General features: G+C 38.5%; 2 protein-coding genes across 5 annotated transcripts in view; one reads left to right on the top strand and one right to left on the bottom strand.

Moving 5' to 3' along the window:
• The window catches only part of MSH3 (mutS homolog 3), a 180,989-nt gene extending 179,696 nt beyond the window's left edge, over positions 1-1,293 (bottom strand). Inside the window, exon 1 of the mRNA XM_060009221.1 lies at positions 1,054-1,293. Within this exon, the coding sequence (XP_059865204.1) occupies positions 1,054-1,293 (240 nt within the window). The remainder of the gene's footprint in view (positions 1-1,053) is intronic.
• On the top strand, positions 1,188-25,810 carry DHFR (dihydrofolate reductase). 4 transcript variants are annotated; one of them, XM_060009225.1, is made up of 6 exons: positions 1,188-1,324; positions 1,975-2,024; positions 4,460-4,565; positions 11,304-11,430; positions 16,319-16,434; positions 24,360-25,807. In XM_060009225.1, the coding sequence occupies exons 2-6, from the start codon at positions 2,000-2,002 to the stop codon at positions 24,436-24,438; spliced, it is 453 nt and encodes a 150-aa protein (XP_059865208.1). In that variant the 5' UTR covers positions 1,188-1,324; positions 1,975-1,999; the 3' UTR covers positions 24,439-25,807. The 4 variants fall into 4 exon arrangements, with proteins under 4 accessions (XP_059865208.1, XP_059865205.1, XP_059865206.1 ...); XM_060009222.1 differs by lacking the exon at positions 1,188-1,324 and adding an exon at positions 1,454-1,653 and having other exon boundaries at positions 24,360-25,810; XM_060009223.1 differs by lacking the exon at positions 1,188-1,324 and adding an exon at positions 1,460-1,635 and having other exon boundaries at positions 24,360-25,810.
• The last annotated feature ends 764 nt before the right edge of the window (positions 25,811-26,574 follow it).

A 26,574-nucleotide genomic window follows, 5' to 3' on the forward strand; every position in this document is an offset into this window, starting at 1 on the left:
GAGACTGGCAAGTCATGAGCCTCAGCACCTCAAGCCCTCCTAGAATTAGAACCAAGGCTGCTACTTTTCTTCACTCGATCAGTCTTCCCCTATCTCAGATTATGAATCACCCTACTTACCTATGTTAAATAGAATACCTTTAAGAAAAAAACCTAATATTTAGAAAAGTTGAATTTAGACAGATAATTTAAAACAGTATCATTTTTGAAATGTTAATTGTCATTTAACTGTTTCACATTCAAATTTGATTTATGTTCACCACTGAAAATGCCACAAGATTATGGACTATATGCTGGCAGAAAACCTGTCAAAAACTTAAGTCCTTCACCAAATAACCTCTAAATGGTAGGCATAAAATAAAATCTTGGTGAATTCATGAAAATATAGGCTATGGTCAAAAAACAAAGACAGGAGAGGAACAATCATCTATGGAAGAAACATAAATGAAGGAAACAAGATTTTGAAGCAACAGGAAGCATACAACAACTAGCCATCACATCTGTATCATCTTAAGAAACTTTACCCACCCAAATCGTGTATCAGACTTTATAACCTGAACTACAAGGGGTACAGTCACCAGGGAACTGCACATGACTTTGACCCGTAAACGCTTGAAATACTAAGCAAGGCTGTTGCAGCCTTAAAAACTAGAGATTTAACGGCAGTTTTCGTCTAGTCAGCTAACCAAACACATACAAATAATAAATAATGCTCCTCTTCACCCTCAATCCAGAAAAGAAAACGGGGGGGAGGGGAGAGAATGGAGATTAAAATATGTATCCTTTGACTCTAACCGCATCAGAATGAGCGGTCTGCCATTAAGAGCCGGTGTGACCTTAGCCTCAAATCTATTACCCCAAGTGTAATATTACCCTAAAATGTCTGAACTGCACCTAGGACGGATGCTGCCCTGCCTCTTCCCTCTTTCTCCTTCTTGAGCCCCGCCCCTTTCCCCCCTGGCCCAGCCATCTCGCATATTCTCGCGCACAGTCCCCGCCTCGTCCAGCTCCACCCACAAGCACCGCCCCCGGCCGTATGGTCGCGCCCACTCACCGATGGCCCCGCCCCGCCCTGGACCGAACCCACCACGTGTGGCGGCAACTGAGGCGGGAGAGTGGCCGCTAGGGGCGCTGCGGAGTCAGAGTCAGGATCCGCCTTCTCGGCTGTACCCGTTGCGGAGGAGGTGGATTTCAGGCTTCCCGTAGACTGGAAGAATCTGCTCAAAACCGCCTGCCTTGCAGGGCCTGGGCCGGCGGGAGCGGCGCCACCAGAGACCGGCTTCCGGCGCGACATCGCGGAGCACGCAGCCACAGCCCGGCAGCAGGTCGAGCTGGGAGCGCGAGCCCGCGGCCGCCGTTCCCAGGGCGTCTGCGGGCGCGAGCACGTCGCAACCCTGCAGTGCGCCGGGGCGGGGGGCGGGACGAGGGCGGGGTCTCGCCTGCACAAATAGGACTGAGGAGGCGGGGTGGCCAAAATTTCGCGCCAAGCTGGCGGGTAATCCCCGTGGTCAGTGTGACGTGCTATCTTGGAAGTGTTTTCTGCTGCTATCATGGTTCGTCCGCTAAACTGCATTGTCGCTGTGTCCCAGAACATGGGCATCGGCAAGAACGGGGATCTGCCCTGGCCCCCACTCAGGTACCAGCTGGGCCGGAGGTGGGTCGATTGTGTTGGATCGGAGCTTAATCGGGGCACCTGGGCCGGGCCGGGTCGACGCTGCGAAAAGAAGGGGTCGGACTCGTGACCTGAGTTGGCGGGAGGTAGGCTTAGACTTCCTTCCGCGTCAGGAGCCTGGCGGCTAGTTACTGATTTCCGTCCCGCTCCAGCTGCCCCGCTAGGCCTTTTCCCCCCGCGTCCTACCCCAGAGCAAAGTCCCAGTCCTGGAGGTCCCCCCAGCGCACCGTTTGTCGGGTGCGTTAGAGCTGAAGCCCACGGGATCCCATTCTGAGTAACTCCATGTGTTTCTCTAACTTGTAGGAATGAATACAGGTATTTCCAAAGAATGACTACAACCTCTTCAGTAGAAGGTAATGTGGGATTTTTAAGTGATTCAAATTTGCGAAGGGTCTTGCCTAAGGAAGCTTACCAGTGCAAATTTTACTTAAATTAAAAGTTTTTCATGTTAGTCTGGGACCTTTTGTCCTAACATAAATGAGGATGCAGTTCCCAAGATTCATTAAACATTTTTTTTTTAATTTCTTTGAAATTTTATGTGAGCGTGCGTACAACTCAGGTATTGGTCAAAATTGGAAGCTAGGTAGAGGCTTCTGTGGAGGTTAGCGCTGGCAAAGCAAACCAGAACAGGCCTTTGAAATAGCTGCTGGAAGAGATGATAGTGCCTGAATGGCAATGGAGAGGACAAAAGTCCAAAAAGCGGTTACAAGATACTCAATTTGGAGATAAGAAAGTTAAAGGTGATGCAGGAAGGCATCAAAGATGAACTCTCAGATTTTCAGTTTGAGAGTTTGGGTGACATGGAAAATAAAGGAGTGGGGAATAGTGTGCAGCTGTAATGATGATGATTTTAAAGTGCTTGTAGTATATCCGGGACAATTTCAGGCACGGGGAACTAGATGAATTGAGCCACTGGAGAGAAGAGGATAACCAAGGATAAGAATGTGGGCATGAGGGAGAAAAAACCTAAGAGACATGTGTGTTTATTCATTAGAGGAGGAATAGCAGAGTAAACAGGGAAACAGTAAATCAGAAAGGAGCAGATGCAGCATAACTATAACAGGACAGATAAAACGTACTTCAATTTGGCCCTTGAGTCACTAGTTGGAGACATGATGGCAAAAGCTTGAAGCTAAAAAATTGACATGAACCATGTGAATGAAGCACAACTACAGAATTGTGACATGAATCCCAAGTATGGCCTGCTAATAGGAAGAGCATCCCATGCCTGACCTGTTTGCTGGTTTTCAGTAAATATAGTATTACTTGGATAAATGAATGAAAGGGTACCAAGGATGTCTTGGCTTTTTTTTTTTAAACGCCTCCCTGTGTCCTTCACTCATCATCTCTACCTTAGTTGTTAGGTCAGGTCTGTGCCATATTCCTCATCAGAATTCCTCACCTATTAGCTCCATTATCTTTAATAGTTGATATCTCCTTATTGAACGCGTAAAACTCTGTCTTTGAAAATATAGTGCATATTGTATAAGGGTGCTCTGAATTACAGGGGGTTTTTTGTTTGTTCTTGGAGGAAAAAATTTTTTTCCAACACTTGGAGGTAATTGGTAAGAGTAGTGAAACAAAACCTGAAAAATGCTTAGTCTTACAACTTGCAGTTTGTAAATTTAGTGTTTTTGTTTAAATAAAATCAAACTAACGATGATTCTTTAAGAAAACAGATACAGGGACTTCCCTGGTGGCACAGTGGTTAAGAATCCGCCTGCCAATGCAGGGGACACGGGTTCGATCCCTGGTCCGGGAAGATCCCACATGCCACGGAGCAACTAAGCTCGTGCGCCACAACTACTGAATCCCGCAAGCCACAACTACTGAAGCCCATGCGCCTGGAGCCCGTGCTCCACAACAAGAGAAGCCACCGCAATGAGAAGCCTGTGCACTGCAACGAAGAGTAGCCCCCACTCACTGCGACTAGAGAAAGCCCACGCACAGCAACAAATACCCAACGCAGCCAAAAATAAATAAATAAATAAATTTTTTTAAAAAGTAATAAAACAAAACTACCTTAAAAAAAGAAAACATACATGCACTCCTTTTGATAGTCTATCAGAACATATCAAGAATCATAGAAATGAGTATGTTCCTTTGATCCAGATACCTGACTCCCAAGGGTTTTTTTCTCCTAAGTAATTAAACAAAAATGGAAGCTTTACATGTGTATAGTTTTTATAGAAGCGTTATACTTGAACTAGATGCACAGAGGCACAATTGATAATGTTTTAAGCTAATTGCATGGAATATTAAGCAGCTGTCTTTAAAAAAAATGACTAATTTAAATGTATAAAGTATGCAAATATGAATAATACTGTTATATCAGTTATTACAGTACATATTAGATGCTGAGTATTGTAAGTCTTCAATCGCCACAACAACTCTACAAGTAGGAACTAGCATTATCTCCGTTTTATAGATAAAGAAAATAAGACACAGGAGATAAACATGACTCGCCTAGTAGATGACAGAATACATTCAATTTGAGCACTTCAACCCAGAATCTTTGCTCTTAACTACTATAATATACATGACTACAGTTGATGAAAACTATATATTGGTTATAAGTTGGCTAAAGCCAAAGGAAGTAACAGTTACTAGACTTAGATAATGGATGACAAATGGTAAATTTTGATAAAGCTGTTTTAAATTTTAATTTTTTAAAGCAGATCCACTAGGTGTCCCTATGAGAATCATATCTATGCATATATGTATGAATATATAAAAATATATATGTATACTCCCAAAATATATTTATCTTTTGCGTGTGATTTTACAGGTAAACAGAATTTGGTGATTATGGGTAGGAAAACCTGGTTCTCCATTCCAGAGAAGAATCGACCATTAAAGGACAGAATTAATATAGTTCTCAGTAGAGAACTCAAGTAAGTACTGTACCATAAATTCACCACAAGAAAATCATGTTCCGTTTCTTATGGTAGAGGTCAGTATAGGACAAAATAAAATAGTATGAATGTAACTATGGATGAAGCTACTTAATATCATAAAGGTGATTACAGAAAATAAGCAGTTATTTATGCCATATGACAGTAACTTATTCTGTTACTCAAGTGACTGATTTCATCACCTTGACAAATTACATTAAATCTAACTATGGTAATAATAGATTTGCACGTTTCCTTGAACCATTATTCAGTAGACTTAAATATCAGTTATATAATGTAATTTAATAAACTTTTCTAGTTTCATGTAAAATCAAAATACATATATTATGGAACTTGCCAAACTTAAGTGGTTATCCCCTCTCTGTACCTAGCCCTAAATGCAATAAGATGTAAATTTTAGGCTTGGGCTAAAAACTGGTCCTAGTCTTGTGCCCTGTTATTTCTAGTTTACCACAACAGCCAAATAGTATTTTGTGCTTTTGTTCTTTACCCAGCATCTGAAGGTTAAAATTTTCAAAGTTTTGAAATGGAAGCATTTCCTAGGAATTCTAGGGAGTGTCTCTAGTTGGCCTGGGGGAGGAATTTTCCTGTTTACCAATTTAACATTAGGTAACATAGTTCTGGATGCCTGGAAATGCCCTGGGGACTTGGCAGGGTGAGGAGGGGGAAGCAGTTAAGGTAAAAGCATTAAGACTCATCATCAAGTCAACTCCAGTGCTTTACCTTCACCAAGGCTTCCATGGCATTTACTCTACATGTAGTGCAAACTGATTGCTATTTTGTTTCTTTTTGTTATTTTTTACATTGGTCCCAGCCCACTAAAATAACTTCTGGAACCCCAAGGGGTTTTACAGGAGTTTACTGTGGGGGGGGAGAGGGGAGCCTGAATTATACCATAAGGGAAGGTTTAGGACTGGCATGCTAATTATTCTCTCTTAAACTAATAATATAATCACACAAAAAATGCAGCATCCTGGGGCACTGCTTGCTTAATAACGGTGGTCATAGTATTCCTTTCCCATGTGTATTATTAGGGTTCACCCAGAGCAGCAGAACCAGTAGAAGATAGATAGATAGATAAAAGAATTTTATTGCAAGGAATTCCACAGTTGTGGGGCTGGGTAGGCAAGTCCAGATACCTGTAGGGCAGGCCATCAGGAAGGGCAGGGAGGAGCTCTGCAGAAGGGGCTGAAGCTGCTGCCCGCTGGTGAAATTTCTTCTTCAAGGAAGCCTCAGATCTGTTCTTAAGGCCTTTCAACCCCTTGAATTAGGTCCACCCAGATAAAAGTCATTTAATTATCAACTTTAATCACATCTGCAAAATACCTTCACAGCAACACCTAGATTAGTGTCTAAATAACAGTACTATAGCCTAGGCAAGTGAACACCTGAAGACTATCCAACCACGGAAGGAAAAACACTACACAGCTGTAGCCTAAGGGGACTCAGGCTTATATAGATTTTCTCCTAAATCCCTCCTAGAATGGTATAGGTTAAAAACCTGGAAGAAAGTATACCAGAATATTTCACTGATTGCCTTTGGGTGATGGGGAATATGTTGATGTGCATCTTGCCATCTGCCCCGATCTTCATGCTGTTCTCTTTCTCCTGGTTGCTAGGATATTCTGATTATATCTTTACTTCATAGAATCCAAATTCACAGACCATATTGCCATTCCCAGAGACTCTTTAATAACATATTCTTGAATACTACTAAGGTTTATTTATGGCCAGCTTGAGCTAAAACAAACATAAAGAAATCTCAGTGGGGTAGATGTTCAGTTGGGCCAGCATATCTCCTCAAATGATGAGTCTTATTTCTTCTTTATGACCCCCCTATGGTGTATGTAATTGGATTCAGTTGTTTCTTATGTATTTATATGTAACATTTGTTGGTGCATTTCACTTTTTTTTTTTAAGGCAGAGAGAAAATTTAAAATCTTTATCACCAAGCACACCAAGGAAATAGGGATACCAGTTAGAGAAAAAAATTAGAGTTATTTTTTGTCCTTCCTTCTGCTTCCCTACTTGCTGGTCAGTTCCACACATATCCTGAGCACCTGCTATGTGCCAGGCACTGCTAGGTCCTAAATAAAAGGGGGGGGATATATACATGTAAATCTCTTGCTCATGCAAGCTTTTAGAGATATTCCATTTTTCACCACCACCCCACAATGTAAAAAGAAACTGAATCCTCAAAGTAATCCAAAAATTTGCTGCCAGATACTAGTCATTTTGCATAACTGTTCCCTTAATAAGGTATAGGAAAAATGCCTTTCTAAAGCTTTCTAGACAACCAAGTTGTGGCTTTAAAAGAAATATTATGCAGCCACATTTGGAAAACAGGCATTTTCTCAAAATGTTAAACATAGAATCATCATATGACCCAGCAATTCCACTCTTTGGTATATAACCAAGAGAAATGAAAACATGATTACATAAAAACTTGTACACAAATGTTCATAGCAGCATCATTCATGGTAGCCAAAAAGTGGAAACATCCCAAATGTCCATCAGCTGATAAATGGATAAACAAAATGTGCTACATCCATGCAATGCAATATTATTCCACAATAAAAGGAATGAAGTACTGATATACGCTACAACATGAATAAGCTTTAAAGTCTTTGGAACCAAAAACCAAATTAAGAAATTTTACTGCAATGCTGCAGCTTTGGCAGCATCTTTAGAAAATCCAAAATTGCCTGCATGATATAAGATGTTGTAAACTGTCTTCAGTCCATGAAGTTGTCTAACATTTCATGGCAGAATAATTTTTTATGGTCGTGCTATCATATTCTCCACAGTGATTAAAACTTTCTTCTCTTCATAAAGCTTCAGTTCTCTCCCCACCACTCACATACTTGGTGTAGCAAAGACTTAGCAACCTGGCTTCTAATACCTGTTCTGGCACCTATTAACCTTGAGCCTTGCTGAACCTCAACTTTCTTACCTACTGAATGGGATTAATGACAACTTCTTAGGGTGATTTTGAGGGTTAATTAATATTTTATATGTTAAATTTCTGGCACACAGAAGGTACCCTACAGATATCAGGTCCTACTCCCCCAGTCCTTGCTATTTTACCAAAATTAGATAATTTTGTAGCTTATTGAAAATATTAATATTAATGAGATCACAATGGACAGGCTCATGATCTTATTTCCACCTTAACGTATCACTTTGTTCTTCCTTCCCTCAATCTTGAGACAGAAAAATCCCCTGCTTTTAAAATCAATTCCTTCCCCCGCCTCCACTGTTTTATTCTAGACTCCATTTTGTTTCTGTCCTCAGGACCTTGCTCTATTATACTGCCCTTTAGTATTTTAAACCTCACCACAGATTACTTTTCTTCTCTCAGTTTTCCTGGAGCTTTCTTGTGTTAAATAACCTTAATGTAAGCCTCAATAATATTTATAGTGGCCTGTCACTTCTGTGTTTTGCTCATGCTTTTACCTCCTTCAAGACTCAGCTAAGGGATCAGACTCCAAAGAGAATTCTTCCTGTCACCCCAGCCAGATGATGCACAACCTCTGTGCCCATCTAGCATCCTCCACACATCCCCAGTGCATGTCCTTTTCACTTTTATGGGCACTGCTGAGCTATTTCTTTGCCTGCCATCACAATCTTTTTGGTACAGGAAGTGCTTTTTTTTTTAAATCTCTATTTCAAGCACCTGGCATATCTCCTAGCAAAGTAGGGGTTCCAGAATTTTCATGGAATAAATGGTCTGTAGTCAGTTTATAAAAATAGAATCATCCCATATAACAACACTTTGTAACCTGCCTTTTCCCCACTCAATATATTAAAAGATTAATTTCTATAAATATTTTTAGTGGCCGCATAGTATTCAATTATGAGGATGAAGCATATTTGAATCAATTTTTAATAGTTAGAAATCACATTTTTAAAGACTGAGTATTAAAGGTCTTAAAGTGAACATACTTCTGAATTCTGGTTAAGATGTGATTCTAGCCTAGGGTTTTTCTTTTTAACTGTTTTCCCAACAGTCCTCAGGGAAATTGGGGCAGAATTCTATCTGCCATCCTCTTTCATCAGGCACAATGGAAAGGATAATGTTTATATAATACCCCAGAGTAATCAAATGAGGCAGCTCAAGGCCGGAAAACACTGGTCTGAGGGCTCTGCCTAAACTAGGCCACACCATCTGAGGCCTGAGGGAACCAGAATCTAACACCTTTGTAGCCCGTGACCACCAGTTGAAAGCCTATTGTCTGAATAAGAAGTGCCCCTCAGGCCCCAAAGTCAGGCTGCTGGAACTCAAATCCTAGGTCCACCATTTCCTAGCTGTGTGACTATTGGCAACCTAATCCCTCAACCTCAACATCCTCATCTGTAAAAAGGGATAATAGTACCTACATGGGACTGCTGGCAACATTAAATGGTATGATGAGTATAAAGCACTGCCTGACCCTACTACTTGTCAGAGCAAGTAGGCACCCAATAAATGTTAGATATTTTCTTTGTAATACAGCTATCCATCAGGTAGAAAGCAGCCTCCCTTGAATAGGGCTTTTAAGGAAAGGGATGGAAGTATCACTGGAGTGCCTGCTATGTGCATTATCTCTTTTAATCTTCATGCCAACCCTCAGGGAATTCAAGATTCTGGGTAACGAGCAAAATATCAAGCATGGCCACACACTTCTTGATGTAGAGTGTGTGTGCTACCACATACCAACTGTCCTTTGTAAGGGAATCCAATCTGGATCGGATTGAGATAATTATAGAAAGAAAATTTAGCAATGAAATAAGTAACAATATTGAGTGCTTGCCATATGGTATTTATTGTGTTAGTTTCTAGGATTTGTGCTGTGAAGAGGCTGATGAACCATTGGCTCAAATTTTTGCTAATTTTCTGCCCATCTAGGGTCAAGTGTTTCTTGTGAAACATTTCTATACCACTAAGTAGCAATACTGTGCTGAAGCATTTCCTCCATGTCTTTGTTATATCTAAAATCTGAAACAAATCCTTAATCTGTTCTTTGTTTTCCTTTTTAGACTCACTGCAAAAGGGCAAAGAAGTAGTCTTTACCTTAATCCCTTGAATCATTCTCAAGCCATTGTTCCACAGTCTTCACAAAAAGATTGTCCCCTTTCTTTGAAGTCCACACCAACCACGTATACCACCTTCTAAATCATTTTGCCGTAATCCACCTACTTCTAGAATACCTCTTCTGGTTTTCCTTGTATGTCAGTTCCTAAATCACCAATTTACATCCTACCTTAACTCCTGTCAGCAGTCCTGATTTAAACATCCTCAGTTACTAAAACCATCTTGACTCTTTCAAAGTCATTGTAAACTTGGTTTATTAACTAGACTGTCTTCTCCCCCCAACTCCAAATCTGTTTCTTCTAAATTCAGTTCTCCCCTCGAATGGCCTGGTCCATCCTAGTCACTGCAACTGCCCTGATACCTTTGGGGATCCCTTGGCTCCTTTAGCTTCACCCTAGTCTCCGTGTCTTCTTCCAGCTTTGAATCAAAATACATTCTTTGTGCTATCTTAACTCCTTGAGAGATGACAAAGAGCGAAGTAAGTCAAATAGATATCAAGAAGGTGAGAAAGGAGGCAGCAAAGAGAATGAGTAGTCCCCATTAGCTCTTAGTTAATCATTGTTAGAACTACTAGTTCAAAGGCAATTACATTATTTTTTTAAAGCATCAGTCTAAGAACTTGACATTGAATTGTAATTTCTGTTGTGTCTAATTACTCTGAAAGCCAATTCTGCATGTTTCTTCATTTATAAAGGGAATTGCAAACTCTCACCAAAATAACATTTTTGGAGGTTGGGAGAGACTGAGCTAATCAATATAAACAATAAATTAATTGACTTTTCCCCTTTGGGATTTTTAATTACAAAAGTAATAACATGCTCATTTTTTGATAATTCATTTATTTCTATATTGTTTGAAACATGAGAATCCTTTCCCCACACCCCAAAGGTAACCACTTGTTAACAGTTTGAATATCATTCCAAACTAAAGTCACTCAAACATATCACTCTTTTTCCAACATTTTATCTGAAGACTGTCAAGCCTATAGAAAGAATTTTACAGTAAACACCTGTATACCCACAACATAGATTCTACCACATAGATTATTTTATACTATGCTTGTTTTATCATCCATCCAACCATCCATCAGTCTTGTTATTTTTATGCTTTTCCAAGTAAACTGCAGACATTAGTATATTTTCCCCTAAATAATTCATTATATATCTCATTAACTAGAGTTTAATATTACTTTACTGTTTTTTCTTTTGAAATAAATATTATGTACAATGAAATGTACAAGTCTTACATGTACATTTGCTATATTTTAACAAATATATGCACCTATGTAACCCCATATCAAAGATATAGGACATTACTGTCACTCCCAGAAAGCTGCCTCAAGCCCCTTCCCAGTGAATCTTTACCCCATCCCTCCAGAAACAACTACTGTTGTGATTTTTTTTCCACCACAAATATCATGCAGTATCACAAGTGGTTCTGTTTTTCATTCATTGTAGACCATACATACACAAATGTGGGTTGCATTATTGGCCATGGGCCATACTGATGTTAAATGCTTTTTATTGAAAGGTTTCATATTTATGATGCTTTTAATTTTATAATTACTGCCTCCTAGTCAGATTATTTGACTAGTATGAATGGGGTTTATAGAAATTACGTGTAATTCTTTCTTGTAATCTCAGGGAACCTCCACAGGGAGCTCATTTTCTTGCCAAAAGTCTGGATGGTGCCTTAAAACTTATTGAGCAACCAGAATTAACAAATACAGTGGACATGGTCTGGATAGTGGGAGGCAGTTCTGTTTATAAGGTAAGTAACGTTATCTGTGACTATAAGGAAATAGTCTACCCTCTTTCTTTCAGCTTCCCTGCCATCTCAACTTTAAAAGATTAAGCCATGAGCAAAGGAAGCACGTTATTTCTCCTGGAAGTTAGACATATTGCCAATTTGCACTATTCATTTTTTGATACTATCATACAAACTAAATGAAAAGTAAGTTTTTAGGTCTGTACCAGTCTATTTTCAATTCAAAATAGTTGATGTTTCCAATTTTAAAAACATTCTAAATCCTTCCTGAGAATTGTACTTGCACTGCATTGTCTTCTCCTCCCTGGATGTGCCTAAATACACTAAGCTATCATCTTTTCCTCAAGGATAAATATTATGTCCCTTACTGAGGAAAGGCTCTGTTGAGATACACTGACTAGATGTATGTGAACTTGTTCAAAGCACAAGACTTGCCCTCAACAATTTTCATATAACGTGAGGGTAGGGGGTAAGTGTTACATGATTTCGTATCATATGAGAAGACACTGTGTTAAATAGAAAATATTCCTTTTTCTTGATACCAGATGACTTCCAGCTTTAAACATTTTTGAGGATAATAAATAGAATTTTATAACTCTTTTATAACACTGAGGAAAGATTACATTTATGGAGAGGAAAAATCAGCCCCTACCCTTTGTGGCTTGTCATAACATATGAACACAAATTATTTTAGAAAGAAGTATACCAGGATCCTAGGTGGCATTATAAAAACTCTGTTTCTTGGGTTCCTGTTTCTACAATCTTTAACATTCTCCATTTGTAATAGGGGGAAAATGGACATTTTCCTTTGATCTTTTCAGCCAAGAATGAATTTCTAAGAAAATAAGTTGTTTATTTTGCTGAGTGCCGATCACAATTTGAATGATTCAATACCATAGTCACTTGAAAATGTATTCTTTAAACAATATAAGTACTTAAATACATTTATATAATTTGATATATCTGTACTTATATAAATAATAAAGAAGTAGAATCTGTAGGTTTTTGCATTATCCGCCTCACACCACATTGACTTACAGAACATTTGGGACTACCAGCCTGTTTTTGTAAATAAGGTTTCAATGGAACACAACCATGCCCATTGGTTTAGTGTTGTTTATGGCTGCTTTTGCCTACAAAGGTAAGAAACCATATGGCCCACAAAGCCTAAAATGTTTACCATCTGACCCTGTACAGAAAAGGTGGGCCAGGATTATTTGGCCTGAGGCAAACCAGCAATGGAGCCTACAGGCCCTTTGGTGGGCCTAATGGTGGACTCTTGGAGGGCTCACACCAAGGAGTACTTCCCAGAACTTCTGCTGCCAGTGTCCTTGTCCCCGCAGTGAGCCCCAGCTGCCCCCCCGCCTCTGCAGGAGCATTCCAACACTAGTAGCCGTGTGGCTGACAGGGTGTTGGTGCTCCAGCCGGGAGTCAGGCCAGAGCCTCTGAGGTGGGAGAGCCGAGACTGACATTGGTCTACCAGAGACCTCCCGGCCCCGTGTAATATCAAATGGCGATAGCTCTCCCAGAGATCTCCAACTCAACACTAAGACTCAGCTCAACTCAACGACCAACAGGCTACAGTGCAGGATACCCTATGCCAAACAACTAGCAAGACAGGAACATGACACCACCCATTAGCAGAGAGGCTGCCTAAAATCATATAAGTTCACAGACACTGCAAAATACACCACTGGACGTGGTCGTGCCCACTAGAAAGACAAGATCCAGCCTCATCCACCAGAACACAGGCACCAGTCCCCTCCACCAGGAAGCCTACAACCCACTGAACCAACCTTAGCCACTGGGGACAGACACCAAAAACAATGGGAACTATAAGCCTGCAGCCTGCGAAAAGGAGACCGCAAACACAGTAAGTTAAGCAAAATGAAAAGACAGAGAAACATACAGCAGATGAAGGAGCAAGGTAAAAACCCACCAGACCAAACAAATGAAGAGGAAATAGGCAGTCTACCTGAAAAAGAATTCAGAGTAATGACAGTAAAGATGATCCAAAATCTTGGAAATAGAATGGAAAAAATACAAGAAACATTTAACAAGGACCTAGAAGAATTAAAGAGCAAACAAATAATGATGAACAACACAAATATTGAAATTTAAAATTCTCTAAAAGGAATCAATAGCAGAATAACTGAGGCAGAAGAACAGATGAGTGACCTGGAAGATAAAATAGTGGAAATAACTACTGCAGAGCAGAATAAAGAAAAAAGAATGAAAAGAACTGACAGTCTCACAGACCTCTGGGACAACATTAAATGCACCAACATTCAAATTATAGGGGTCCCAGAAGAAGAAGAGAAAAAGAAAGCGTCTGAGAAAATATCTGAAGAGATGAAAACTTCCCTAACATGGGAAAGGAAATAGTCAATCAAGTCCAGGAAGTGCAGAGAGTCCCATACTGGATAAATCCAAGGAGAAACACGCCAAGACACATATTAATCAGACTATCAAAAATTAAATGCAAAGGGCTTCCCTGGTGGCGCAGTGGTTGAGAGTCCGCCTGCCGATGCAGGGGACACGGGTTCATGCCCCGATCCGGGAAGATCCAACATGCCACGGAGCGGCTGGGCCCGTAAGCCATGGCTACTGAGCCTGTGCATCCGGAGCCTGTGCTCCGCAACAGGAGAGGCCACAACAGTGAGAGGCCCATGTACAGCAAAAAAAAAAAAAAAAATTAAATCCAAAGAAAAAATATTAAAAGCAGCAAGGGAAAAGCAACAAATAACATAGAAGGGAATCCCCATAAGGTTAACAGCTAATCTTTCAGCAGAAGCTGCAAGCCAGAAGGGAGTGGCAGGACATATTTAAAGTGATGAAAGGGAAAAACCTACAACCAAGATTACTCTACCCACCAAGGATCTCATTCAGATTCAATGGAGAAATTAAAACCTTTACAGACAAGCAAAAGTTAAGAGAATTCAGCACCACCAAACCAGCTTTACAACAAATGCTAAAGGAACTTCTCTAGGCAGGAAACACAAGAGAAGGAAAACAAACCCAAAACAGTTAAGTAAATGGTAATAGGAATATACATATCAACGACTACCTTAAATGTAAATGGATTAAATGCTCTAACCAAAAGACAGACTGGCTGAATAGAAACAAAAACAAGACCTGTATATATGCTGTCTACAAAAGACCCACTTCAGACCTAGGGACACATACAGAATGATAGCAAGGGGATGGAAAAAGGTATTCCATGCAAATGGAAATCAAAAGAAAGCTGGAGCAGCAATTCTCATATCAGATAAAATAGACTTTAAAATAAAGACTATTAAAGAGACAAGGACACTACATAATTATCAAGGGATCAATCAATGAAGAAGTTATGACAATTGTAAATATTTATGCACCCAACATAGGAACACCTCAATACATAAGGCAAATGCTAACAGGCATAAAAGGGGAAATCAACACAATACAGTAACAGTAGGGGACTTTAACACCCCACTTTCACCAATGGACAGATCATCCAAAATGAAAATAAATAAGGAAATACATATGCTAACACATTTATATGGAATCTAAAAAAGAAAAAAAAAACGGTTCTTAAGAACCATGGAGCAGGACAGGAATAAAGACGCAGATGTAGAGAATGGACTTGAGGACACGGGGAGGGGGAAGGGTAAGCTGGGACGAAGTGAGAGAGTGGCATGGACATATATACACTACCAAATGTAAAATAGATAGCTAGTGGGAAGCAGCCGCATAGCACAGGGAGATCAGCTGGGTGCTTTGTGTCCACCTAGAGCAGTGGGATAGGGAGGGTGAGAGGAAGATGCAAGAGGGAGGAGATATGGGGGTATATATATATGTATAGCTGATTCACTTTGTTATACAGCAGAAACTAACACAGCATTGTAAAGCAATTATACTCCTATAAAGATGTTAAAAAAAGAAAAAGAAAAGTTGGGCCATATATCATTAACTTTGATACAGATCTTCAAATGCTGCTGTGATTAGTCCCTTCAATTTTTCTAATTTTTGGTATAGTAAGAATTGGTAGAATACTGATTTGATCGGGGCAAGAGAATAAATGATTTAATGTAAGCCATAGGATTGAAAATAAAAAGTAAAATTTGTTCTATGCCCTTTGTATGGAATTTTAAGGATTACACACAGTTGAATTTATATGTATATGTGTTTTTGTTTTGTTTCAAAAGCTATTTCAAAATCAAGAGTTATTGCTTTCTTAGAGTTGCAGTTGGGACTCCTGACTTTGTATTCGAATTTTAAGATATTTGTTCCAGGGCAGTTTTTTTTCTGTATAAACTATCAATAGTACTGTAGGCAGTAATAGAAAAGTCATTAACAATATAATGCCAAATGCAATCATTAGCAACAAAAGACAGAATAAATTACCTACTAGCATTGTAACTATCTGCTGAGAAACTGAGGCATTAAATTTTATGTATATGTACTAAGCATGTCCTTGGGATTTTCATTAGTCAAGGTCTCATGAAATTACTATCCTATCCATATATACATATGTAAATTTTTCTGTGAAGGGTAACTAGATAATTTGGGGTTTTTAATTCTTAAACAACAACCAAAGATAAAAGACAAAATTGAATGCTTAAAATGAAAAAAAGAGTTCATGTAAGCAAACTAGAGCCCAGAGTATGTTTGAACTCACCCTTGTAATTATTGATAAATGATTAGGGCCATTCCCAACTAAGTCATACTTTGCAGGGTCCCAAACTAAAGAATAGGATAATTAAATAGCATGCTTTGGAGGTAACAAGATATGTAGCATGTCTCTAATACCTAGTACAAACTTCAGTATGTAATTAAAGCAAAAATATTAGAGTTTCTATAACTTTTGACACAGATAAATAAGGAAATTGATGCCTTTTGTTTTATTTCAAAGGAAGCCATGAACAAGCCAGGCCATCTTAGACTATTTGTGACAAGGATCATGCAGGAATTTGAAAGTGACACATTTTTTCCAGAAATTGATTTGGAAAAATATAAACTTATCCCAGAGTAAGTAAAATGTTATTCATTGGTCTGAAGCACCTTTGGCTTTCCTGCTTAAGAATTATAGAAAAGAGAATGTCTCTTCAGATTGAATTCGAAGTAGCAATGTGTTTTATAGACAAAAACTATAGGAATTTTTGGATATGTTTTAATGTTGAAGACTTGGGAATGTTCAGGTTTTAATGACTTCACTGAAATCTAGAGAATAGGCATTAGTTCATTCTGTAAGATCAGTGCTTATTTAGCATCAGACTTTGTCTTAGGCATTGGGGATACAGTGTTTACCAAGACAGAAGATGTCACTATTCTCCAGGAGATTACATCGTTTATAGTAGAGGAGGAGGGTGGCAAATAATAGATAAACATCCAAAGAGTCGCTGTGTGGTAAATTGAAATACTGTGATGTGGTAGATACTGTGTAGTCTGAGAAGTCCTCTCTGAAGAGTGATGTCTACACCAGATCTAAATGGCAAGAAGCCAGCCACAAAAGGGCTGAGGAGAGCATTCCAGAAACCAGAAGTAGCTAGCGCAGAGAACTGAGGGCAGAAAGAAGCCTGGCGTGTTCCCTGAACCTGAAAGCCATGGTGGGCATTGTGAGCGAGGGGGAGACCAAGAGAGATCAGACCCAGAGCAGGTTTAGAGGGTTCTGAATAGAGAGTGATACTCTTCTGTTTATGGGCAATGGGCTGGAGGAGGCAAGAGTGAAGCAGGGAGACCAGTTACAGTAGTTCAGGTGAAAGATGAAGGAACTAACTTAGTGGTGGAGGTGGAAGAAGATGTTACACTTGATTTACTCTGTAGTTTACTTTGATTTTAGCATGAAACTGTCTGCTTTTGAAAACATTTTAGTTTAAAAGCGCTTTTCAGCTGTTGGCTATGCAGAGTAGAAGATTAATTATATCAACACTTTTAGACTAGCTCTTAACACATTCTTTCAAACACTCAGTTGAAAACAGTCATTCTTTGAGTGCAAGTTTGATTTTGGAAATACCTCCTAAAAGCAGCATTCAGAGCCAAGTCTGAATAAATGGATGGCCAAGCTTTAGAATAAAGTATATTACTTTACAGAGTAATATAGGTAATGGTCTCAAGTCAAATGAAGTTGGTGACTGATTTTCTTGGGCTCTTAACTAGGTCTAAGGAAAACTGGAAATTCTAAGAACTCTAAAAAGTTTCTAAACAGCTAAAGTACAGGCTTTTGCTTATAGTCTCCAAAGGTGACTACTTAGAAAAATCACATTGATTTCATATCTATATATATATTTTTTTTAAATCAGCTGTTTCTTTGTCCCACCTTATTTTCTCTTGTACCGCTTAGATGGCTGATTCTCACATTATGTGGCTATTGATCTCTGCTATCCCTCATTTCTTTCCTTTCTTTTTGCTACTAACAAAAAGAATAGATTACTGTGTGAATCAGCTTCATATTAAATACCTTTGTAAACCCTGTCACTCTCGATTAGACCTCTTTCCAAAGCTATGACCCTTCAAGATCCTTGATAACTTAAAACAAATACAATTCTGGCTCTTTGACTCTTAGAAAAGAAAATATTAACATCTCCTGAGAAATGATTCACACATCTCAACATTCACCCATTCGAAGTATATAATTCAATGGTTTTAGTATATTCAGAGTTGTGCAGCCATCACCACAATCTTAAGTTCAGAACATTTTCACCATCCAAAAAGAACCGCTGTACACATTAGCAGTCGCTCTCCATTCCCTTCCCCTGCTGGCTCTAGGAACCACTAAATCTATTTTCTATCTCTATAGATATGCTTATTCTGGATATTTCATGTTAACAGAATCATATAATATGAAGTCTTTCATGGAATTGGCTTCTTTCACTTAGCATACTGTTTTCAAGGTCATCCATGTTGTAATATGTATCAGTACTTCATGCCAAAAAGAATTCCATTGTATAGATTTACTACATTATATATATCCATTCACCAATTAGTAGACATTTGATTTATTTCCACTTTTTGGTTAATGTAATGCTGTTTTGAACATTCATGTACAAGTTTTTGTGGGGATTTATTTTTCATTCCTCTTGGGTATGATCTGGGAGAAGAATCACTGGGTCATATAGTTTAACATTTTGAGGAACTGCTGAACTTTTGATAACGTGACTGTACCATTTTACAGTCCCACCAGCAACATACGAAGGTTCCAGTTTCTCTATATCCTTGTCAACACTTGTTATTGTCTGCCTTTTTGGTTATAAGCTATCCTAGTAGGGATGAGGTGGTATCTCATTGTGGTTTTGATTTGCATTTCCCTAATGACTAATGATGTTGAACATCTTTTCAGGTGCTTATTTGAGATTTATATACTGTATCTTCTTTGGAAAAATACCAATTCACATCCTTTGCCCATTTTTAAAATTTGGTTATTTATCTTTCTATTACTGAGTTTTAAGAGTTCTTTGAATATTCTGGTACAAGTCCTTTATCAGATATATGAGTTGAAAATATTTTCTCCTATTATCTGAGTTGTCTTTTCACTTTCCTGATTGACTTTCACTTTTCCTAATCATTTACAGCACAAAGGTTTTTAATTTTTATGTAGTCCAATTTTTTTATTTTTTTCTTTTGTCGATTTTCCTTTTGGTTTCATACCTAAGAAACCATTACCTAATCCAAGCTCACAGAGATTTTTTTCCTGTGTTTTCTTCTAAGAGTTTTATAGTTTTAACTCTTAAGTCTATGATCTGTTTGATTTAATTTATATATGCTATAAGGAAGAGGTCCAAGTTCATTCTTCGGTAAGCAGCACACTAGTTGTCCTAGCACTATTTGTTGAAAAGACTGTTCTTTTCCCCGACTGAATTGTCTTAGCACCTCTGTGGAAAATCTGTTGACCATAAATGTGAGGGTTTATTTCTGGACACTCGGTTCTATTCCACTGATCTACATGTGTATCTTTATGCCAGAACCACACTGTCTTGATTACTGCAGCCGTGTAATAACTTTTGTGATCAGGAAGTACTAGTCTTCCAACTTTGTTGTTCTTTGTTGTTTTGACTACTCTATGTTCCTTGCATTTCCACGTGAATTTTATGATCAGCTTGTCAATTTCTGCCAAAAAGCAAGCTAGGATTTTGATAGATTGCCCTGTATCTGTAAATTACTTTGGAGAGTATTGCCATCACATCAGTATTAACTGCCAAATCATGAACATTTGATGTCTTTTCAACTTATTGAGATCTTCCTTAATTTCTTTCAGCAAGGTTTTGTAGCTTTCAGTGTACAAACCTTGCACTTCATTGTTAAATTTATTCTTAAATATTTTGTTCTTTTTGATACTATTGTAAATCAAATTGTTTCTTAATTTTATTTTCAGATTGTTCATTGCTAATATATAGAAATACAATTGATTTTTGTTTATGGAGCTTGTATCCTGTAACCTCACTGAACTCATTTATTCTGATTGTAAATGGATTCCTTCAGATTTTCTAGATACCGAATATATCATTTGCAAATAGAGATAGTTTTACTTCTTCCTTTCTAATCTGGATGTTGTTTATTTCTTTTTCTTGCCTAATTGTCCTCGCTAGAACCTCCAGTATGATGTTCAATAGAAATGGCAAGAGCAGGCATCCTTGTCTTGTTCCTGATCTTAGAGAGAAAGCATCCATTAAATACGATGTTAGCTGTGGGTCTTTCATACATGCCCTTTATCACACTGAGGAAGATCTCTTCTATTTCTTATTCATTGAGTGTTTTTATCATGAAGGAGTATTGGGTTTTGTCAGATACTTTTTTTTTGAGTCTCTCGAGATAATCATGTGGTTTTTGTCATTAATAAGACAAAATATATAATTAATACTTAATATGCTATCAATATGGTATATGACATCAGTTGATTTTTCTGTTAAACCCATCTGGCATTTTTGAGATAAATCCTACTTGGTAGTAATGTATAATCCTTTTTATATGTTGCTGAATTCCATTTGCTAATATTTTGTTGAGGATTTTTACATTTATATTCATAAGGATATTGGTATATTGGTCCGTAGGGTTTTTTTGGTAACGTCTTCATCTAGTTTTGCTATCAGGATAGTGCTAGCCTCACAGAATGAGTTGGGAAGTGTTCTCTCCTCTTCTACATTTTAGAAGAGTTTGTGAAGGACTGGTATTAATTCTTCTTTAAATGTCTGAGAAATTTTTAATGGTGAATAGACTGAGATAGGAAATTGCTATCCAAAGCCAAAATTCAAAGAAATTGCTCCAAAATGGACATTCTAAACAAGGCTATGGAAGAAAACAGAAAGTCCTTTCTTCCACTGCAGCACGTCATAGTCATCTGTACTTTCAAGCCTGTAGCAACGTAGTAACAGCCTCTTTAACATGGGATGGAGGGAATCCCCTAAGGGATAAGGGAGATATGAAGTAGTATAAATCTTTCATGAAATAGAGAAAAAGGAAACCTCTGAAGCAAAGAGAATATGCTTTGTCCCTGGACATCTGTAACACTGCTCAATTCTGGAGCTTTCTTTCCAAATCTCTCTACATTGGGCAACTTAGAATTGCTCCCTACTGTCCAGAAATGAGTTCTGATCGTTCTTTACTCCCCTTCATTCTTTCCCCACAGCTACCCACTTTGTTTAGTCTTCCATTATCCCTATCCTAGGTCTCTTGTGGTTACATAGGTTTCAGTTCAAACACAGTATCTTTTATTAACACCAAACTTCCTGGTAATAAAAGCACCAGTATAATGAAATAAAAATGAAAGAGGACTACTGTGAAGAAAGAAGAGAATAAATTAAAATGTAGATGAAGCCACAAGTGGTAGGAGTCTAAAAGCAGAATATTAATGAAGTAAGATGGTTTTACTTTGTGTCTCCCTTTTTCTCCCAGTGGGTCATTGTCAATGCAATCATTTTTTTTGACAGCACCATGCCAGCCTGTCCATTAATCTGCCCTTATTCATCTTTCCTGGAAGAAGTCTTTCTGTCTCAGACTATTTCACACTAGGATCCAACCAAACCATCAGAGCAAAATATTTTATAGCAGCAGTTTTCCCACTTAATGAGCCCCAAACAGACTTCTCCTTCTAGGTAACAACCTTTCATGTGACCATGTAGTCAAATAGGATTGAAGACCAGAAGAGGCCTTTGAGGCAGTAATTGGCTCCAGAGCTGGGACAGATGCCCCTCACCAGTAGACACTTGAAGTAGGATTTAGATGGGTTGACGTTTCCTCTTCTGTTCCCATTATTTCTTGACTGTCCAACAGGATCCTGGCATATTTGTCCATATTATTTGTGGATCCCTCTCCTCCTGAGCTTGTGCTTCCTATAGAGTCATCATTTTTAGTTATGATTTGGTTCTTATGGATACCTGTTCCAGGAACTCTGTTTACCTCTATTTTAGACCTTCCATCAAATCATCTCTGCATTATTCTCATGCTCCTTTGTCAGTTCAGATCTTATGATTATTTGTATTCATTTGCTTCTTTAATGCTTGAAGATTCTAGAAAAGACCATCTATCTGGGTGGTTCATAATAAATAGGTGGTATTTCCAAATCCTGTTAGACTTAAACTTGGAGTTCAAAGGTTGCTCTTAGACAGTTTGTTCTTCCGAAAAGTTTGGAATTATGATTATGAGGTAGTTATCATTATTAAAACAGACTGAATATGTGAATATTGTGGAAAGTAAAATTAATCTTAAGCAGAATTCAATTTTCGTTTCACAGAGAAAATAAACATTATTACCATGACTAGTGACCATATCTAGCCCATAGCATAGTTATTTCTAAATCATTATTATTCATGGTTTTAGAAATAGCTTTGATTTGATACTTTGCTTTTATCTTGTTAGCTGACAATCTTGATACTCTTGAGAATTTTACACACACACACAAATGTAAATGTTGCTTTTGGTGACTCATCTAAGAAAGTAAAATTGTGGTTTAAAGTTGGCCTAGTAAAATCATTTCTTTAAACAAAGAAAAAACTATGTTGCTACTAAAACAGTAGAACAGAAACAGCTTAGGAAATGGTTAGTAAATACAAACATACCTTCTTCCTCTGAAATATATTCTCCTTTTTTTTCTTACATATTATTATGCTATTGTTATTTCATGTTTCTAATTATATATTTTTTCAAAATGGCATAATCTCTAATTGGTCAACAAAAGGTTAATTCCTATTATTACTCAGCATTCTGTTGGGTATCATAAGAGACTTAAATTTGTTTTCTATGTTATCTCTGCCTACGATGAGGTTAGAAAATAGTTAGGGGGACAAAACAAACTAATATCATTAATGGGTAACATTTGCAGAGCACTTAATATATCAGGCACAGTGCTAAATTCTCTATAAGGATGAAGACTTTTTATTGATAGCTAAGTGTCACACAGCAGAACCAGGTTCAAACACAAGCGTGACTAAAGCAAGTCTTCCTGACCCCTCACCTCCAGCACAGTGGATACAGCCAGCACAAGCCTACAGAAGTGCACCAAGATTAGGGTAGTGGACAAGAGTGGTCAGAACAGCCTTCAGTGGAAGACCCGGGTTTGGGGGTTTTTTTGTTGGGGGGGGGCAGTGGTGTTCAATGAAAAATAATTTTTTTGTTGTCATAAGAACACAGCATGAGATCTACTCTCAACAAATGCTTAAGTGTACAATACACTATTTTAAACTGTAGGCTCAGCGTTACACAGAAGATCTCCAGAACTTGCTCATCTTGCTGAAACTTTATATACCCTTTGAACAGCTACTCCCTGTTTCCTCCTTCCCTCAACCCCTGTGAACTACCCTTCTACTCTCTGTTTCTATGAATTTGACCCTTGTAGATTTCTCATATAAGTAGAATCATGCAGTATTTGTCCTTCTGTGACTGACTTATTCCACTTAGCATAATGTCCTCCAAGTTCATCCATGTTGCTGCATATGGCAGGACTGCCTTGTTTTTTGAAGGCTGAATAATATTCCATTGTACATATACATATTTTCTTTATATATTCATCTGTCACTGTAGTTTCCATATCTTGGCTATTGTGGATAATGCTGCAGTAAACATGGAAGTGCAAATATCACTACAAAAGATAAGTGTTGGCGAGGATGTGGAGAAATTGGCACTCTTGTACATTGTTTGTAGGAATGTAAAATGATGCAGCCACTATGAAAAATAGTATGATGTTTCCTCAAATTACTAACAATAGAACTACCATGTGATCCAGCAATCCCACTTCTAAGTATATACCCAAAGGAGGGCCTGGGTTTTGACTTAGAAGCTGAAGGAAACACACACCTAAGTGAGTGTTAGGAGTAGAAAAGATCAGATAAACAGTGATTCTAGTAAAGGATATGAAATAAGCCACACAGTGGGGAATTAGAGCAGTGTGGTGTCCACTGATTAAACAAATCAAGAATCCCTGGGCTTCCCTGGTGGCGCAGTGGTTGAGAGTCCGCCTGCCGATGCAGGGGACATGGGTTCGTGCCCCGGTCTGGGAAGATCCCACATGCCGCGGAGTGGCTGGGCCCGTGGCCATGGCCGCTGAGCCTGTGCATCCGGAGCCTGTGCTCCGCAATGGGAGAGGCCACAACAGTGAGAGGCCCGCGTACAGCAAAAAAAAAAAAAAAAAAAAGAATCCCCATGCACCACACACAACTTCAGTTCCACTCTAACAGCTAAAGGTTGTGTTTTATTTTTTCTTTGCTCACACAAGAGATTTGATACCAAATGTAAGACTTGCAAAAAGTTCTTAAGAAATTTCATATTAGCTGGGTGACAAGAGTGGGAACATAAAAGAGAAACTGCTAACAGTGTTTAGTTTGGGGGAGAAAAACTAGGAGTTAGAAGGAAAGGAAGAAGAATTATACTTTTTATTTTCTAACTTTCTGTAGTTTGAAATTTTTCTTACTATTTGCATGTGTAGTGTATTTGCATAATATTTAATTATACATCTTTTTCTTTTACAGATATCCAGGTGTTCCTTCTGATGTCCAGGAGGAGAAAGGCATTAAGTACAAATTTGAAGTATATGAAAAGAACAATTAATGTGAAAGTGTTTTCTGATCTATTTCAAGCCTCCTCCTCCCGCAGCAAAATTATGTATTTTTTGTTGTAGATACTTTTGTTGACTTTAGATCTATGGATAATTATTTCTAAGCAAAGTACTTTTATTCCCCATTAATCTTAACTAGACTGTATCAGATACCATCTGTGAAACATTTCTTGCTGTAACTTCCTGAATGCCCATCAAGAGTCAAGAATAGGTGACCAACACCTGCCTAGGGTAGAATATCTACCAAGACAGCCCAAAGTAGGAGAGTGCCCTGGTAGCATGAGCTGAAACCAGAGCCTATATATAGCGCTAGGAGCTAGGCAGATGGGTCCAAAGGTCAGAAATGGATTATAAACAGAAGAGCTAGCATTCAGTTATTTAAATTAGATCAAAAGAGGGACTGTGAATTACTTTATATCACACTTCTGAAAAACATTCCCTTCACTTAGACTAGGAGTCAATAAGTTGAAAAATCCAGGATATTCCACAGGGATAGTAAAGAGGCAGGTACGAGACTACCTTTTCAGCGGTTAAAGGAGAAGGTTTGAGACCTTAAAAAACTTTGTTCCTGATCTTCAGTGAGATTGCATGGGATGTTACAATGATAGAACAAGAATTGGCTGCTCTTTACAAAAAAGAATCTAATATCAAGCATAATATCTAAAATTAAAAATTCAAAGAGGTAATACATTGAGAATGAATATTGCTAGAAACCAAAATTAGTAAGTTAGAAACTAAACTTCACAGAATTAAAAAATGAAAATTAAAACATGTTTTACCCATCACGTTAGCAAAGATTTAGATTAAGTATCCAAAAAAAATAGCATTTTCTGCCTTATAAATTGGTACAATCTTTTTAGAGTGTAAGTTAGCAATATCAATTAAAATTCAAAATATTCTGGGTTTGGACCCAGAACTTCCACTTCTAGAAATTAATCCTGAACAAAGATATGGACCCAAGAGTATTTGTTGCAACTTTTTTTTTCAAACTTAGAAACAGCCCAAATGTTGATTAATAAGAAATAACTAACCAATATGTCTATAAAATGTAACATCTGCAGCAGTTAAAAAGAATGAAGTACTGACAGGAAAATGCCAAAAATTGCTAAATAAAAGAAGCAAATTGTGTATAATACTCAAAACGTTTAATAAGTGTTCATGTGTGGGAAAAAGCGTGCTGCAAACTGTTGACAGTATCAAAGTTGGGAGTGTTATTTTCTGCGTTAGGTATGTCTGTTGTGATTAGATTTTTTATAGCATTATGTACTTATTTTCATGAAAAACTACTTAAAATGATAAATTGAGCCCTTTACTCTTAGCATTAAAATTAGGTTACAGAACATCAGGAATAAAAAGAAATGTCCGAAAATCTTCCATAGAGGGAAAAAACAGATCACACAGAAGAATAGGAATCAATACTGACTAAGACTTACAACCACAAGAAGACAGTGGTGCTCTCTGCAAGGAACATAACCAGAAAACTATTAGTATCCAGAATTTATAGGTATCAGATACTGCTAAGAAAAAGAAACAAGCCATTTAGAGAAGAGGAAACTCAAGGGGCCAAAAATATATAAAAAGTTTTACCTTCCCACTAGTAATTGGGGAAATGCAAATTAAAACTACAGCAAGGGCTTCTCTGGCGGCACAGTGGTTAAGAATCTGCTTGGGGCTCCCCTGGTGGCGCAGTGGTTGAGAGTCTGCCTGCCGATGCAGGGGACACGGGTTTGTGCCCCGGTCCGGGAAGATCCCACATGATGTGGAGCGGCTAGGCCCATGAGCCATGGCCGCTGAGCCTGCGCATCCGGAGCCTGTGCTCCGCAACGGGAGAGGCCACAACAGTGAGAGGCCCACGTACTGCAGAAAAAAAAAAAAGAATCTGCTTGCCAATGCATGGGACATGGGTTCAAGCCCTGGTCCAGGAAGATCCCACATACTTCGGAGCAGCTAAGCCTGTGCACCACAACTAATGAGCCTGTGCTCTAGAGCCCACGTGCCACAACTACTGAAGCCTGCATGCCTAGAGCCCGTGCTCCGCAACAAGAAGCTACCACAATGAGAAGCCCATGCACCGCAATGAAGAGTAGCTCCCGCTCGCCACAACTAGAGAAAGCCCGCGTGCAGCAACG

This window comes from Delphinus delphis, chromosome 3, assembly GCF_949987515.2.
Source record: "Delphinus delphis chromosome 3, mDelDel1.2, whole genome shotgun sequence".
Lineage (NCBI taxonomy): Eukaryota > Metazoa > Chordata > Mammalia > Artiodactyla > Delphinidae > Delphinus > Delphinus delphis.

Coding starts and splice junctions, on each gene's coding strand:
- DHFR (XM_060009222.1), top strand. CDS start 1,550: ATGGTTCGTCCGCTAAACTGCATTGTCGCTGTGTCCCAGAACATGGGC. Junction 4,566..11,303: donor GTTCTCAGTAGAGAACTCAA/GTAAGTACTGTA, acceptor TTGTAATCTCAG/GGAACCTCCACAGGGAGCTC. Junction 16,435..24,359: donor AAATATAAACTTATCCCAGA/GTAAGTAAAATG, acceptor TTTCTTTTACAG/ATATCCAGGTGTTCCTTCTG.